Source organism: Symphalangus syndactylus, chromosome 22, assembly GCF_028878055.3.
Source record: "Symphalangus syndactylus isolate Jambi chromosome 22, NHGRI_mSymSyn1-v2.1_pri, whole genome shotgun sequence".
Classification (NCBI taxonomy): Eukaryota; Metazoa; Chordata; class Mammalia; order Primates; family Hylobatidae; genus Symphalangus; species Symphalangus syndactylus.
The window spans coordinates 76,011,848-76,029,242 of record NC_072444.2 but is presented as its reverse complement, the minus strand read 5'-3'; the positions used below and the strand labels follow the sequence as shown (position 1 = coordinate 76,029,242).

Sequence of the window (17,395 nt, the reverse complement as noted above, 5' to 3'; positions counted from 1 at the left end):
TCGCACTTGGAATGTAATGATTTGCTTTTTTTTCTTTTTTTTTGTTTTGTTTTGTTTTGTTGTTGGTGGTGAACGTAATGATTTTGCTTTTTTTTAAAATAAAATTTGTATTTTTAATTTTTGTGGGTACACAGTAGGTGTATATCTTTATAAGGCACGTGTGATACTGTGATACAGGCATGCAGTGTGTGTGATCACATTGGGGAAATGGGGTCCCCGTCACTTCAAACACTTACCCTTTCTTTGTGTTACAAATAATTCAGTGATACTTTTCGTTATGTTTAAATGTGTGATAAATTGTTGACCAGTCACCCTGTTGTGCTATCAAATACTAGCTCTTATTCGTTCTGTTTTTGTATCCATTAACCATCCGCACCTCTCCCCCCGGCCCCGTTCCCCTTCCGAGCCTCTGGGAACCATCCTTCTGCTCTATCTCCATGAGTTCAATTATTTTTATTTTTAGCTCCCACAAATGAGAACGTGCGGAATTTGTCCTTCTGTGCCTGACTTATTTCACTTAACATAGCGACCTCTACTTCCCTCCATGTTGTTCCAGTGACTGGATCTCATTTCTTTTGTGGCTGAGTAATATTCCACTGTGTATGTGCCACTTTTCCTTCTCCGTTCATCTGTCCGTGGACACCTAGTTGCTTCCAAACCTTGGCCGCTGGGAACGGTGGGGCGGTCGGCGTGCGCGTGCAGCTCTCCCCCATAGCTGATTTCCTCTCTTTTGGGTATATGCCCAGGAGTGGGATTGCTGGACTGTATGGGGCTCTATTTTTAGTTTTTTGAGGGACCCACAGACTGTTCTCCAAGCCGTTCTCGTTTACATTCCCACCAGCGGCGTGTGAGGGTTCCCTTGTCTCCACATCCGCGCCGGGACTTGTTTCTGCCCGTCTTTGGAGAGCAGCCATTTTCACTGCGGTGAGAGGACGTCTCTCGGTGGTTTCTGTCTGCATTTCTCTGAGGAGCGGTGGTGCTGGGCACCTTTTCAGATGCCTGTTTGTCATTTCCATGCCGTCTTTTGAGAAATGTCTGTTCAGGTCTTTTACCCATTTTTAATTGGATTATCAGATCGTCTCCTGTTGAGCCTGAGCTCCTCGTAGATTCCAGTGATTAATCCATGTCAGGCGGCGGTTCGCAGATACCGTCTCCCATCCCGTACCCGCGGGCCGTCCCTGCGAGGCTACCGTCCTCTGCTCACTGTTCCCTTTGCTGTGTGGAAGCTTTGGGCCTCGATGTGCTCACTTTGCCTTTTGACGTCTTTTGGAAAATACTACTTGGACCTTCCTGGCGCAGCTGCGTCCCATCTCCCGGCGTGGCCACATCGCGTTATGCGATGTCAGATCTTCCTGGGGTGGCTGTGTCCCGTCACGCGGCGTCAGAAACGCGGACCTTCCTGGCGTGGCCACGTCCCGTTACGCAACGTCAGAAACTCGGACTTTCGTGGCGTGGCCACGTCCCGTTACTCAACATCAGAAACTCGGACCTTCGTGGCGTGGCCACGTCCCGTCACGCGGCGTCAGAAACTCGGACCTTCCTGGCGTGGCCACATCCTGTCACGCAACGTCAGAAACTCGGACTTTCGTGGCGTGGCCACGTCCCGTCACACGGCGTCAGAAACTCGGACCTTCCTGGCATGGCCACGTCCTGTCACGCAACGTCAGAAACTCGGACCTTCCTGGCGTGGCCACGTCCTGTCACGCAACGTCAGAAACTCGGACCTTCCTGGCGTGGCCACGTCCCGTCACGCGGCGTCAGAAACTGATCGTCCTGGCGTGGCTGCGTCCCGTTAGGCAACATCAGAAACTCCCCTGCATTGGCACCAGGCTCAGAAGAGTCCAGGCTTGTGGTGGCAGGGCCAAGCTTTGGATAATTCTGATTTTTTGTGTGAGAGCTTGACTTGTATCCTCGGCCACAAACCCTGTCAGTTGTTCTGGGAGGGACTCGGGCTGTTCACTTTCACGCCATGCTCTGCCAGATCCCGCGTCGGCACAGCCAGGGTGGGTGCACTGCCCGTCCGTCCGTCATTCTTCCTGGAAAAAGCAGCTCAGCTGCACGACCCTGGTCCTCAGTGTGAAGCGGGGCATCTGGTGACCACTCGCAGGTGGAAGCCGTGTGCTCGAGGGTGAGTGTGGCAGGTGAAGCCGTGTGCTCAAGGGTGAGTGTGGCAGGGGGCGCGGGCCTCAGCTGCTCCCGCATCTGCGCAGGTGTGAGCACAGTGACAGGCCAGGCGTGCTCTGCGTGTGACCACGAACCTGGCTTTGACTCACAGACCCCCTGAAGGGTACCCCCTGGGGAACCCGAGGGCCTTGGAGCACATGTTGGGAGCCCCTGCCTTGAGTCGTGGAATCAGGTTGTCAGCCAGGGAGGGAGCCCCAGAGCCCATCGACCCACGGCGGGGCCGGTGCTCTCTCCAGGTCACGGAAAGAAGCTGCGAATGGGAGACCAATTGGAAATTGTTTAAAAGGAGGACAGCAGCTCATGCGCAGGCCTGTCCTGCCAGATCCACCCCGCACCCCCAGCTCCCCACACTCCCTGGCAAATCCCAGCCCTGCCTACACCCTCCCAGCTCTCCTGCCCTGCACTACGCACCATCAGCCCGAGTTCTGAGCTTCCCCTACCCTCAGCCTCAGCCCCACTCGCCCTCAGGACCTTTCTAGGCCGAGGAGACCAGTGCCCCTGTGCACAGCTGAGCCTGCAGCCCCGGCCCTCTCGCCTCCCGAGGACTGCACAGGGCATCTCCCTTCCCCACTGCACGGTCCAGACCATTCTTTCTGTTGTCTTTAAAAAAACGAAACACAGATATCCTGGACGCCGACCCCCACCTCCCCCATCACACGTCCGCCTGGCAGCAGGCTCCCTGGAAGCAGCCCGCCTTACCCCTCAAGGCCCTGGGCCCATGGCAGGCATCCGTGGCCGTCCACCTGCCTGCACCTCTGAGCAGCGTCAGGCACAGCTGGCGGCCACGCGCCCTCCTCTGGCTGCAGGACACCCGTGCTCAGCCTCCTGGTCTTACCTTCACCCATGTGGGCCCCCGCACTGCTCCTCTGCTGTGTCTGCACCGCTCCCTCAGAGCTCTTCTGGCCTCCATGCCATCCTCCACGCCACCCTCAATGCCACCCTGCCCTCAGCTCCACACACGAGTGTGGCTGCCTGGTGCCGAACCCTGGGCCACTACCCCCCTCCCTGACTCTGCCTGCCGGGTCCCCCCACCCTCAGTGGCTCAGTGGCCATCTGTCCTCAAGACCGAAGGCAGACACCTTGAGGTCCTCCTGGGACCCCTCTTAACTCCCAGCAGAATCTGATAGGCTCCCCAGCCACCGCAGCAACCTCCCCATCCCCTTCCTGCCTCAGCTAGACACGCCCGACCCTTACTGGCCCCCATCCCTGCAGCTCCCACTGCCCCCATCACACACACCACGACGAGCCCCTGACACGTTTGCCTTCCTGATTTTCATCATCGGCCACACCTTCCTGATGAACTCTCCTTAAGTGTGGGTTCATTTCCGGCCGTGTTGGTGGTGCCTGGCCCGTGGGAGGTTTGCAGTCACTGCGGCAGGTGAATTGGCATCAGCAAATTGGTTAAGAAAGTCGTCTGTTTTTCCTAGCCTGTTTATTTGCTCCTGTGAGACCTGTTCTAAGCCCCAAAATGCCACCTGAAGACTGCAGGACATCATTTCATGGTCTGCCAACAACTGCCAGGAGGCGATTTTAAGTTCTTTGAATCCACGTTGTGACTGCCGTGCACCCACCCAGCAGCATCAGGTTCCTCATATTCACATAGGGACCGCCATGCAGCATGAGGTCACTTGTCTCCACGTTGTGACTCAGGTCATTTGTATCCACATTCTGACTGCTGTCCACCCATCCAGAGTGTCATCTCACTTGTATCCACGTTATGACTGCCGTGTACCCATCTGCCCCATCAGGTCGCTCGTATCCACGTTGGGACTGCCGTGCACGTGGCCAGCAGCGTGAGGTCACTTGTATCCACATTATGACTGCTGGGCACCCATCCAGCAGGATCAGGTCATTCGTATCCACATTGTGACTACTGTGCACCCGTCCAGCAGCGTCAGGTCATTTGTACCCACATTGTGAGTCAGATCACTCGTATCCACACTGTGACTACTGTGTATCCACCCAACAATGTCAGGTCATTTGCGAATGCTTTTACAGATGCTTGAACTTTAATATGAAGCCGATTTGCACGAGAAGTAAGATTGGTTTCATGTTTATTTCTGGCATGTTCAAGGTGTTTTGCTGTTTTACAGAGGTCCTCAAAGAGGGCAGCGGGCTGTTCCCAGATCTCCTGGTGAGGGAGACGGAGGCCGTCATCCACAAGCACCGCTCGGCCACCTACTGCGAGCAGCTCCTGCAGCATGTGCAGGCCGTGCCGGCCACGCAGTGACCACACTGGTGCAAACCACAGCACACCCTCGTCCCCACCTGAGCCGGAGTTTGTGGCCTTTAAATCTCATAAACAAGGCACCTCTGTGCCAGCAGCAAGACTGTGACAGCAAGAATGTACTCCTCAGGACACCTGTCTGCTCTTCCCCTGGAATAACAGCCTCTGAGTGGATTCTGCATTTTATGTGATTTGTTCCGTTCATCAAGAGGTCTCCCAAACGTCTATAGCTGATTTGAAATTAAAAGTAAATCGCAGCTGCTCCTCCTGCAGCCAAATCAGCATCATCTTAGTTTTTAAGCCTCACGTGCGCAGCTGGGTTCATGAATTATCGGTTCCATCCTGCTTAGATGCCCACCAAGAAAGTTTTTACCTATTTAACAAAAAAGAAGAAAGCCAAAGTGATTATAAAGAAATGAAATCTCTTTTTGGGTTTTGTCTCCTGAAATTTAATATCTCAGTGAACAGACTAAAAGGAATTTGGAATCTTAACAACTTATCAAATTTCTTCTGTTTTATATACTGGGACTTTAAAGGTTATATATTTGGTCACCATATATTTTAAGTCGGTAATGCTAACAAGTGTTGAAAATGATATTTCATCAGATCTAATTTTGGTTGCCCCTATAGGCAGCAAGAAAGTAAACTTGTATTTCCCTCTCGCACATTTTACACCCAAGTGCCTAAAAGATCTCATTGTAAGTGGGTATTGTTACCGTAAGCCATTGTGTTCACACAAGGGGGAAATGCTGTGTATATTTTTCAACAAATATTAACATTTATACTTTCATGTTTGAAAATTTAATTAAAAATATTTGTTATAAAGATTGTATATGCCTGACTTTGTGGGTTGGTAACTAACCGAACATGTCAGGCAGAGATCCCAGCCTCTAGAATTCCAGGGTTCCTCTGCGGGGTGTCGTAGTGTCCCCTCTGGACACCAGGGGGCAGGAGCTCCCAACACATTCGGGCAACACCCCCGGTAAGGAGGGCCCCATGGGACTCACCTTGAGAGGGGCTGGGGCATCAGGGTGGGGGCAGGCCAGCCTTGAGGAGTGTCAGGGTTGGGGGAGGTCAGCCTTAGGGGGTGTCAGGGTCGGGTGAGGTCAGCCTTGGGGGGGGCATCAGGGTGGGGGCAGGCCACCCTTGGGGGGTGTCAGGGTAGGGGGAGGTCAGCCTTGGGGGGATGTCTGGGTCGGGGGAGGTCAGCCTTGGGGGGTGTCAGGGTCGGGGGAGGTCAGCCTTGGGGGGATGTCTGGGTCGGGGGAGGTCAGCCTTGGGGGGATGTCTGGGTCGGGGGAGGTCAGCCTTGGGGGGATGTCTGGGTTGGGGGACGTCAGCCTTGGGGGGTGTCAGGGTCGGGTGAGGTCAGCCTTGGGGGACATCAGGGTGGGGGCAGGCCAGCCTTGGGGGTGTCTGGGTAGGGGGAGGTCAGCCTTGGTTGGCAGCTGGGGTTTCCAGGTGCAGAGAGGTCAATCTGGATGGGGGGTGGTTTCAGAGTTGGGGGACGTCAACCTTGGTGGAGGGTGTTTTGTCCGGGTGGAGGAAGGTCACCTTTGGGTTTGTCTGGGTGGGGGAGGTCAGCCTTGGGGGTGGCTGGGGTGTCCAGGTTGTGGGAGGCCAGCCTGGGGGGGACACTGGGGTGGAGAGGTCAGCCTTGGGGGGTGTCTGGGTTGAGGGAAGTCAACCTCGGGGGGTGTCAGGGTCGGGGGAGGTCAGCCCTGGGGGGTGCCTGGGTTGGTGGAGGTCAGCCTTGTGGTGTTTGGGCTGGAGGAGGTCAGCCTTGGGAGAGTTCAGCCTTGGGGGGTATCAGGGTGGGGGAAGGTCAGCCTTGTGGGGTGTCTGGGTTGGGGGATGTCTGGCTTGGGGGAGGTCAGCCTTGGGGGGTGTCAGGGTGGAAGGAGGTCACTCTTTGGGGGTGTCTGGGTTAGGGGAGGTCACCCCTGGGGGGTGTCAGGGTTGGGGGAGTTCAGCCTTGGGGATGGCTGGAGTGTCCAGGTTGGGAGGTCAGCATGTATGGCTGAGCCTGCCCCATGCACTCACATCCCCTGCCCTAGACACCCTCGCCACCCTCTGGTCCCCTTCAGAGCTGCACCGTCACTCCTGCTCCCTGCGCCACCTTCTGTAACTGGTGGCCACGGGGATTTCAGGGGCCCTCAGGGGTGGTCTTCTACCTCTTCCTTGTGTGCCCTTTGACCTCTGTGGCTTCTGCCATGTCCTTGAAGGGCCCTTAAGAGCCCCTGGGTCGGTGGTCCTCAGTGGCGACGGAGCCAGTGGCAGCAGCCTCACCTGGAAGCTTGTTAGAAATGCACATTGCAGGGCCTCAGGCCAGACCTACTGAGGCAGAGACGGGTGGGCTGCAGTCAGCCCTGCAGGTGATTCTGAGGCTGCGGACTGGAAGGACCCCCACCTGTGCACCAAGCAGTTCCCATCCAGCTCACATCCAGCACAAGGCTCCGTCATCTGTCTCTGTCACAAGAACCAGAAATGAATGGCAGGGAGCTTGCCCAAGAGGACACATATGTGAGGGGCCCCTCAACCCCTCGGACGCAGATGCACCAACCCCTGGACGGTCCCTCAGCCTGCATGCTGGGGCCACAGCATGGGAAGAGACATCAGCACTGCCGCTCCGTCTCCACACATCTGTAAGGGAGCTCCCAGGGACCTGGCACGTCCACAGGTGCGTATGTTCAGAGAAAGACGGAAACCCAGCCTACAAGGGTTCATAGACACCCAAGAGGCATTACGTCCCTCTCCACTTAATTCTTTGAAATTTTTATGGGCTGGGTGTGGTGGTTCATGTCTGTAAAATCCAGCATTTTGGGATGCTGAGTGGAGAGGATCACTTGAGCCCCGGAGTTCGAGACCAGCCTGGGGAACAGAGGGCGACCCCATCTCTACTAAAAATTTTTTAAATGAGCCTGGCGTGGTGGTGGCTCATGCCTGTAATCCCAGCACTTTGGGAGGCCAAGGCGGGCGGATCTCTTGAGGCCAGGAATTCAAGACCAGCCTGGGCAGCATTGGGAAACCCCGTTTCTATAAAAAAATTTTAAAAATGAGTGGGCATGGTGGTGCACACCTGTAGTCTCAGCTACTCAGGAGTCTGAGATGGGAGAATCACCCGAGTATGAGAAATCAAAGCTGCAGTTACCCAAGATTGCACCACTGCACTCTAGCCTGGGCAAGGGGAGTGAGACCTTGTTTAAAAAAATAAATTTTGTAAATCATACATGAATGGATTAATACAATTGTACTTTTTTTGTCTTGCTTCTTTCATTCAGCAGTTTTGAGGTCCATCCATGTTGGGGTGTCCATCAATAGTTCATTCCTTTTCGCTGCTGCGTAATATTCCATTCTATAGATAAGCCACAGTGTGTTCACCCACTCAGCTGTTGACGTGTGTTTGAGCTCCTTCCAGGTTTTGGCTATTACAAATAAAGCTTCTTCCAACATTTGTGTACACGTCTTTGTATGGATAGGTACTTTCACTTCTGTTAGATAAACATCTAGTAGAATGGCAGTCACGATAGATGTCTACTAAATTTTTAAGAAACTACTGATCTATTTTCCAGACTGGTGGGACTATTTCCACCAGCCCTGTGCAAGAATTCCAGTTCCTCTCATATTTGCCAACACTAGCTAATCAGTTTTTAATTTTAGGCATTTTAATAGGTATGTGGTGGTATCTCATTATGGTTTTAGTTTGCATTTCCCTAATGTCTAATGATGCTGAGCATCTTTTCATAAGCTTATTTGCCATCTGTGTATCTTTTTTGGTGAAGAGTCTTTTTAAATATTGACATGATTTGGCTCAGTTTCCCACCCAAATCTCGTGTTGAACTTTAATTCCCAGTGTTGGGGGAGGGACCTGGTGGGAGGTGATTGGATCATGGGGATGGATTTCTCCCTTGCTGTTCTCGTGATAGTGAGTTCTTTTGAGATCTGGTCGTTTAAAAGTGTGCCTTCTCTCTCCTGTCGTCATGTGAAGATGTTCCTGGTTCCCCTTCACCTTCTGCCATGATTGGAAGTCTCCTGAGGCCTCCCCAGCCATGCAGAACTGTGAGTCAATTAAATTTCTTTTCTTCATAAACAAGCCAGTCTCAGGTCGTTCTTTATGGCAATGTGAGAACGGACTAATAGAAATATCTTGCCCATTTAGACAAAACTGGATTGTGTTCTTGCTGAATATTGAGAATTCTTCATATATTCTAGGTATAAGTCCTTTATCATATATATATGATTTGCAGATATTTTCTCTCATTCTATAGCTTGTCTTTTCATTATTTTAACAATGTCTTTTGAAGAAGATAAGCTTTTTATTTTGAATGGAGTCTAATTTATCAGTTTCTTTTTTAATGGATTGTGCTTTTGGTGTTATATCTAGGAAATCTTTGCCTAACCCAAGGACACAAAGGCTTCAGTTTCGGAAGCTCAAAAAGCTGTTGTCGCCAGGCACAGTGGCTCACGCCTGTAATCCCAGCACTTTGGGAGGCCGAGGTGGGAGGGTCGCTTGAGCCCAGCTTGGGAATCATAAGGAGACCCTGTCTCTACAAAAAATTAAAAAAAAAAAACTAACCAGGCATGTTGATGCGTACCTGTAATTCCAGCTACTCGGGAGGCAGAGGTGGGAGGGTCTCCTGGGCCTGGGATGTTGAGGCTGCAGTGAGCTATGATCACACCACTGCACTCCAACCTGGGCGATCGTGCGAGACCCTATCTCAAACAAACAAACAAAAAGCCGTTGTCATAGGCCAGGCACGGTGGCTCACGCCTGTAATCCCAGCACTTCGGGAAACCAAAGGCTGGTGGATCACTTGAGGTCAGGAGTTCAAGACCAGCCTGGCCAAGAAAGTTTCATCTATACTAAAAATACAAAAATTAGCTGGGCGTGGCGGTGGGGGCACCTGTATCACAGCTTCTCAGTAAGCTGAGGTGAGAGAATTGCTTGAACCCAGGAGATGGACGTTATGGTGAGCTGAGATCACGCCACTGCACTCCAGCCTGGGTGACAGAGTGAGACTCTGTCTCAAAAAAATAAATAAGTAAAAATAACTCATCTATTTGTTCTTACCTACACTGTGATTCAAAGGCAACTTCTGCTTCCCTCTGTAATCCCCTTTCTGTGACCTAAATGAAGAGCTGAGGTTACTGGAGGGTGGGAGCTGGTTGGTTGAAGAAAAAACACTCACCTTTTTGTAGCCAAAGACAGCCTTCTATATCAGGATGGGATGATCTCCAAAACACATTGTTAATTTTAAAAAACAAGGAGCACAGGCCGGGCATGGTGGCTCACGCCTGTAATCCCAGCACTTTGTGAGGCCGAGGTGGGCGGATCACGATGTCAGCAGTTCGAGACCAGCCTGGCTAACATAGTGAAACCCCGTCTATAGTAAAACTACAAAAATCAGCTGGGTGTGGTGGCGCGTGCCTGTAATCCCAGCTACTTGGGAGGCTGAGGCAGGAGAATTGCTTGAACCTGGGAGGCAGAGGTTGTGGTGAGCTGAGATCTCGCCACTGCACTCCAGCCTGGGTGACAAAGTGAGACTCCGTCTGAAAAAAAAAAAAGCGGGGGGGGGAGCTGCCTCTTTTGCTTATGCATAAAAAATTTCTGGGGGGGACAAAAGAAAGCAGTTGAACAGTGAGGCCTCTGGAGAAGGGACCTGAGTGCCCCAGGGACTGGAGTGAGAGTCCAGTCTTTACCTCTTGGTACCATGGAATTTACTCCTCTCGGTACCATGGAATTTACTTTTAGTGCACGTATTTAGTACCCAGTCAAAAACAACTCGGCTGAGACTAACCTGTAATCGAAGCCTCGCTGACACCTGATGCTGTTCTCAGCTCACAAGTCAGCACACTTGTTTCTTCTGTATCGCGAACCCCTGTCCCAGGGAAGGGTGTTCCGGATGTCAAAGCAAAAGCTTTATCAGAAAGTTGTCTTGGGCGGGGTGTGGTGGCCCACGGCTGTAATCGCAACACTGTGGGAGGCTGAGGCAGGAGGATTGCTTGAACCTGACAGTGGAGGCTGCAGTGGGTCTTGATGGCATCATGGCACTCCAGCCTGGGTGACAGAACAAGACCCCATCTCAAAGCAAACAAACAAAACTTGTCTTATTGAGAAATGAAAATGCAGAGACTTGTAACCAAGTGCTCATAGCAGCTTTATTCTAGCCCCAAATTGGAAAAAACCCAAATGTCCATCGACAGTCCATCTGCAGTATAAACAAACTACAGTCTATCCATACAACAGAAAACGATTCTGCCATCAAATGACAGGGCACACTGCAACGGGGACAGCTCTCACAGATACCAGGCCAGTGAGAAAAGACTGCATCCATATAATTTATATGGAACTCGAGAACGGGCAAAGCTGTTCTATAGTCCTTTTTTTTTTTCCTTTGAGACAGGGTCTCACTCTGTCACCCAGGCTGGAGGGCAAGGACGCCATCATAGCTCACTGCAGCCCCAACCTCCCAAGCTCAAGCAATCCTCCCACCTCAGCCTCCGGAGTAACTGGGACTACAGATGCACACCACCACCCCCAGCTAATTTTTTATTTTTAGTAGAGACGAGTTCTCACTATGTTGCCCAGACTGGTCTTGAACTCTTGGGCTGAAATGAACCTCCTACCTCAGCCTCCCAAAGTGCGGGGAGGACAGGCATGAGCCGCTGTGCCCAGCCTACTCCTTTTTTTTTTTTTTTTCTTGAGACGGAGTCTCGCTCTGTCGCCCAGGCTGGAGTGCAGTGGCGCAATCTCGGCTCACTGCAGGCTCCGCCTCCCGGGTTCACGCCATTCTCCTGCCTCAGCCTCTCCGAGTAGCTGGGACTACAGGCGCCCGCCACCACGCCCTGCTGATTTTTTGTATTTTTAGTAGAGACGGGGTTTCACCGTGGTCTCGATCTCCTGACCTCGTGATTCGCCCGCCTCGGCCTCCCAAAGTGCTGGGATTACAAGCGTGAGCCACCGCACCCGGCCTGCCTACTCCTTTTTAAATCACCAAATCAGTGATGACTATATGGAAACTCTTAATGTTTATTATAATATTCTACTTGTGTATGTGTGAATTCTGCATGAGTTTTTATAATGAAAAATGTCAAACTTCAAAAACAGTCACCTGGCTAAGCGTGGAAGACACAGGCTCAGCCTGAGTGCTCTTGGAGGCTCTCCTCCGGGTGGAAGCAGGCCGGGCGGTGTCCTTTACTGAGCACTTGATTTTCCGCTAGCAGGTGCCTCCTCACTAGCCTGAGAACTTAGTTAAATTTTCTCTAAAGATAAATCTTTCATCCTAGCCAGAGCAATCAGGCAAGAGAAAGAAATAAAAGGCATCTAAATTGGAAAATAAGTCAAATTATCCCCATTTGCTGATGATATGATCATATACCTCGAAAACCTTCCACCAAAAAGCTCTTAGATGTGATGAATGCAGTTAAGCTGCAGAATACAAAATCAACATACACAAATCAGTAGTATTCGTATCCATCAATAACGATCTAGCTGAGAAAGAAATCAAGGCAATCACACTTATAATAGCTACAAAAAAATAAAACACCGACCGGGTGCCGTGGCTCACGCCTGTAATCCCAGCACTTTGGGAGGCCGAAGCGGGTGGATCACGAAGTCAGGAGATCGAGACCATCCTGGCTAACAGGGTGAAATCCATCTCTACTAAAAATACAAAAAAAAATTAGCCAGGCGTGGTGGCGGGAGCCTGTAGTCCCAGCTACTCAGGAGGCTGAGGCAGGAGAATCGCTTGAACCTGGGAGGCGGAGGTTGCAGTGAGCCAAGATCGCGCCACTGCACTCCAGCCTGGGCAACAGAGCGAGACTCCGTCTCAAAAAATAATAATAAAATAAAATACCAAGGAATAAGTTTAGGAGGTGAAAGATCTGTATGAGGAAAACCACCCAACGCTGATGAAAGAAATTGTAGATGACACAAACAAATGGAAAAACATCCCATGCTCATGGATTAGAAGAATTAATAGTGTTGAAATGTCCATATTGGCCGGGCACGGTGCCTCATGCCTATAATCCCAGATACTTGAGAGGCTGAGGCAGGATGGCTTGAGCCTAGGAGTTTGAGACTAGCCTGGGCAACATAGTGAGACATCGTCTCTAAAAAAATTTTTTTTTAATTAGCCAGGCACTTTCACATGCTCCTGTAGTCCCAACTAGTCAAGAGGCTGAGGCAGGAGGATCGCTTGAGCCCAGGGGTTTGAAGCTGCAGTGAGCTATGATTGCACCACTGCACCACAGCCTGGGTGACAGAACAAGGCCCTATCTCTGAAAAACAAAACAAAACAAGGCCCGGCGCAGTGGCTCACGCCTGTAATCCCAGCAATTTGGGAGGTCAAGGCAGGTGGATCACAAGGTCAGGAGATTGAGACCATCCTGGCTAACATGGTGAAACCCCGTCTCTACTAAAAATACAAAAAAAAAAAATTAGCTGGGCAAGGTGTCGGGCACCTGTAGTCCCAGCTACTCGGGAGGCTGAGGCAGGAGAATGGTGGGAACCCGGGAGGCGGAGTTTGCTGTGAGCTGAGATCGTGTCACTGCACTCCAGCCTGGGCGACATAGCGAGACTCCATCTCGAAAAAAAAAAAGAACGAGATCCTGACTTTCGCAGCAACATGGATGGAACTGGAGGCCATGGTCTTAGTGAAACAAGCCAGGTGCGGAAAGTCAAATACCACATATTTTGACTCATGAGTGAGAGCTAGAAAACGTGAACACATGGACATAGAGAATGATAGACAGTGGAGACTCGGAAGGGTGAAGGGAGAAGGGAGTGGATGATGTAAAATGACTTAATGGGTACAACATATGATATTCGGGCGATGGATCCTCTGACAGCCCTGACTTGACCAGTCTCCAGAATGCAATCTATGCATGTAACAAAACTACACAGTACCCCACACGTTCTTATAGACATAGAATATTTCTCCTGACTTCTCTACATTTTCCAGAATTCTATTTTTTTTTTGAGACAGAGTCTCGCTCTGTTGCCCAAGCTGGAGTACAGTGGTGTGATCTCAGCTCACTGCAAGCTCCGCCTCACGGGTTCCAGCGATTCTCCTGCCTCAGCCTCCTGAATAGCTGGGGCTACAGGCGCCCGCCACCACGCCCAGCTAATTTTTGTATTTTTAGTAGAGACGGAGTTTCACCACATTGGCCAGGCTGGTCTCAAACTCCTGACCTCAAACGATTCACCCACCTGGACCTCCCAAAGTGCTGGGATTACTGCGTGAGCCCCTGCGCCCCGCCGATTACCTTATCTTTTCCTTTTCCAAACTTTGAGTTGTTTATCATTTTAAAAGCTTTTTTTTTTTTTTTTTTTTTGAGAGGGAGTCTCGCCCTGTCGCCCAGGCTGGAGTGCAGTGGCACAATCTTGGCTCACTGCAACCTCCTCCTCCCCGGTTCAAGCGATTCTCCTGCCCCAGCCTCCCAAGTAGCTGCGATTACAGGCGTGCACCTCCACATCCGGCTAATTTTTACATTTTTAGTAGAGACGGGGTTTCACCATGTTGTTAAGGCTGGTCTCGAACTTCTGACCTTGTGATCCGCCCACCTCGGCCTCCCAAAGTGCTGGGATTACAGGCGTGAGCCACCGCGCCCAGTCTTTTAAAAGCATTTTAAGAGGTCTCAGGCAGTGCCTTTCACAGAGAGGAGGCTGCAGCCTCCACGCAGGCCTCACCCTCTCCGCCTTCTTCCTTTGACCTCGGCATGTCCTTTATGTTTTGTACCCAAGGGTCTGTGCCGCTTTCCCGTGACTCTTCTTACAAGCAAATGATGGCTCCAGGAGCTGGCCTGGACCCTGAGGCCTAGAACCTGCCCCAAGGGGAAAAGCACCTGCTCATTTGTGTTTAGGCATTTACTCAACGCTTCTCTTAATGTCTTGGAAAGGGTCATTTAGGAGACAAGGCAGTGCTCACTCTTGGCTGACAACAAGGTAACGGTAGACAGAAGAATCTATTATTAGGCGTCTGCGTGTTCTCTTCCTAGCTCATTGCTGCCACTATCGTCCTTACGTTAGTTTCCTTATATTTTGTTTTCTTTTCTTTTTTTTTTGAGACGAGAGTCTTGCTCTGTTGCGCAGGCTGCAGTGCAGAGATCCGGGTCCAGGGGGCGTCTCTGAGCCCCGAATCCTTTACGGGGCCTTTTCCTGGGGTCCCTGTGGGCTCCATCCCAGGACGCAGGACAGAGATGTGGGATGCGGAAGGGTTCCCCGCAGGGATCCAGGTCCAGGGGGCAGGAGGAGCCCAGAGGGTGGCACCATCACCCAAAGGCCTCCAGAGGCGTGGCCCGGGACAACCACAACGCCAGGCACCTGCGCTGCCAGGGCAGGGTCCACACCCACAGATGGTAACCTGGACCCGGGCAGAGCGGGGTCCACACCCACGGACGGTAACCTGGACCCGGGCAGGGCGGGGTCCACAACCGCAGAGTCTGTCTAATCTGCAGAGGACAAGGGTGGGGTCTCCCATAGAGCCAGCCTGAGGGGTGGGCGCACCTGAGGGGTGGGCGCAGTGTTCTGACCGCACGGCGGCGAGGGCTCCGTTCCCAGACCTGGTTTCTGTCGCCCACGATCAAGCGCTGGGTTCCGGGGTTCGTCGCCCTCTGTCTCATGCTGGCAGGACCCGAGAGGCCTGGGAGTGCTGGGAACTGAGAAACAGTCATCACCAATTAAAAGTCGTGCTGCCTTTTATTAACACCATGCGTCATCCTTCTATACAATATCAGTGAGAAAACACTCGCCTAAAAAAAACCTTTTGTTGCTCTAAATTCTAAGCTGAACAGTTGTCGCAATCGCTGGTGAGTTTTAATACAGCTTCCGATGAGCACATTTTAATTATCCTTTACAAACATGCTCTAAGGGAAAGTAAATTCAGACAATGTCCGGTGAGGCAGTGGGGTCCCATCACACACAGACTCACAGCGCACACTCCTTCAATATTTAGGTATATTCGGCCGGGCGCGGTGGCTCAAGCCTGTAATCCCAGCACTTTGGGAGGCCGAGGCGGGTGGATCACGAGGTCAGGAGATCGAGACCATCCTGGCTAACACGGTGAAACCCCGTCTCTACTAAAAATACAAAAAAATTAGCCGGGCGTGTTGGCGGGCGCCTGTGGTCCCAGCTACTCGGGAGGCTGAGGCAGGAGAATGGCGTGAACCCAGGAGGTGGAGGTTGCGGTGAGCCGAGATCGCGCCACCGCACTCCAGCCTGGGGGACAGAGAAAGACTCCGTCTCAAAAAAAAAAATATATATATATATATATATTTAGGTATATTCACGGCCGGGCGCAGTGGCTCACGCCTGTAATCCCAGCACTTTGGGAGGCCCAGGCGGGTGGATCACTAGGTCAGGAGATCGAGACCATCCTGGCTAACACGGTGAAACCCCGTCTCTACTAAAAATACAAAAAAATTAGCCGGGCGTGTTGGCGGGCGCCTGTGGTCCCAGCTACTCGGGAGGCTGAGGCAGGAGAATGGCGTGAACCCAGGAGGTGGAGGTTGCGGTGAGCCGAGATCGCGCCACCGCACTCCAGCCTGGGGGACAGAGAAAGACTCCGTCTCAAAAAAAAAAAAAAAAAAAATATATATATATATATATATATATATATATATATATATATATATTTAGGTATATTCACGGCCGGGCGCAGTGGCTCACGCCTGTAATCCCAGCACTTTGGGAGGCCCAGGCGGGTGGATCACTAGGTCAGGAGATCGAGACCATCCTGGCTAACACAGTGAAACCCCGTCTCTACTAAAAATACAAAAAATTAGCCAGGCGTCGTGGTGGTGGGCGCCTGTAGTCCCAGCTGCTTGGGAGGCTGAGGCAGGAGAATGGTGTGAACCCCGGAGGCAGAGATTGCATTGAGCCGAGATCACGCCACTGCACTGCAGCCTGGGCAACAGAGTGAGACTCCATCTCAAAAAAAAAAAAAAAAATTTAGGTAAATTCCGACAATGTCCGGTGATGCAGCGGGGTCCCATCACACATGGACTCAGAGTGCACACTACTCCAATATTTAGGAATCATTGGCACTTGCTTTAGGTACAATCCATATCTCCAGCCCCTGTGGGACTTCAGATTTCTGTGTTTAAGCATTAAATGCAAAATAAACCTTATTAACATGCAGTGATTGTAAATACAAAGAAACAGAACTCGAGGTGCTTCAATTATGTTGTTGTTGTTGTTGTTGTTGTTGTTGTTGCTGTTTTGGAACAGTCTCGCTCTGTCGCCCAGGCTGGAGTGCAGTGGCAGGATCCCAGCTCACTGCAACCTCACCTTCCTGGGTTCAAGCGATTCTCCTGCCTCAGCCTCCCGAGTAGCTGGGATTACAGGTGCATGCCACCACGCCCGGCTAATTTTTGTATTTTTAGTAGAGATGGGGTTTCCCCATCTTGGCCAGGCTGGTCTTGAACTCCTGACCTCGTGATCTGCCCACCTCGGCCTCCCAAAGTGCAGGGATTACAGGCATGAGCCACCACACCCGGCCATTATGTTACTCTTATGTGACCATTTATAACATTTTTACTTGCATTTAAGCTTTAAAACAATGAACAGAGTACATACAAGCCGCAAAATGTGATTGTTTTTGTTTGCTAAGTGCAGATTTTAGTTTAATCATGAAACATTTTGAGGAATTCGAATAATATCCTTAACAGTGAAGGAATGACTCTTTTAAAATTGTTGATTACTTAAAAACTAAAGAGTAGATTAGGAAAATAATAGAATATTATTACATGATTCTTTCTTTCTTTCTTTCTTTCTTTTTTTTTTGAGACCGAGTCTCACTCTATCACCCAGGCTGGAGTGCAGTGGTGTGATCTTGGCTCACTGCAAGCTCCGCCTCCCAGGTTCACGCCATTCTTCCGCCTCAGCCTCCCGATAGCTGGGACTACAGGCGCCCACCACCACGCCCGGCTAATTTTTTTTTTTTTTTTGTATTTTTAGTAGAGACGGGGTTTCACCGTGTTAGC

General features: G+C 51.2%; 1 protein-coding gene across 4 annotated transcripts in view; it reads left to right on the top strand.

Moving 5' to 3' along the window:
• The window catches only part of DNAAF5 (dynein axonemal assembly factor 5), an 87,808-nt gene that overhangs the window by 56,423 nt on the left and 13,990 nt on the right, over positions 1 to 17,395 (top strand). For 2 of the 4 annotated variants that reach the window (XM_063631020.1, XM_063631021.1), the window contains exon 13: positions 8,400 to 8,470. In XM_063631020.1, coding sequence (XP_063487090.1) covers positions 8,400 to 8,470 — 71 coding nt within the window. Of the gene's footprint in view, positions 1 to 4,277; positions 5,237 to 8,399; positions 8,502 to 17,395 lie in introns of those variants that run through there. The other 2 variants (XM_063631022.1, XM_055260849.2) reach the window with 2 other exon arrangements.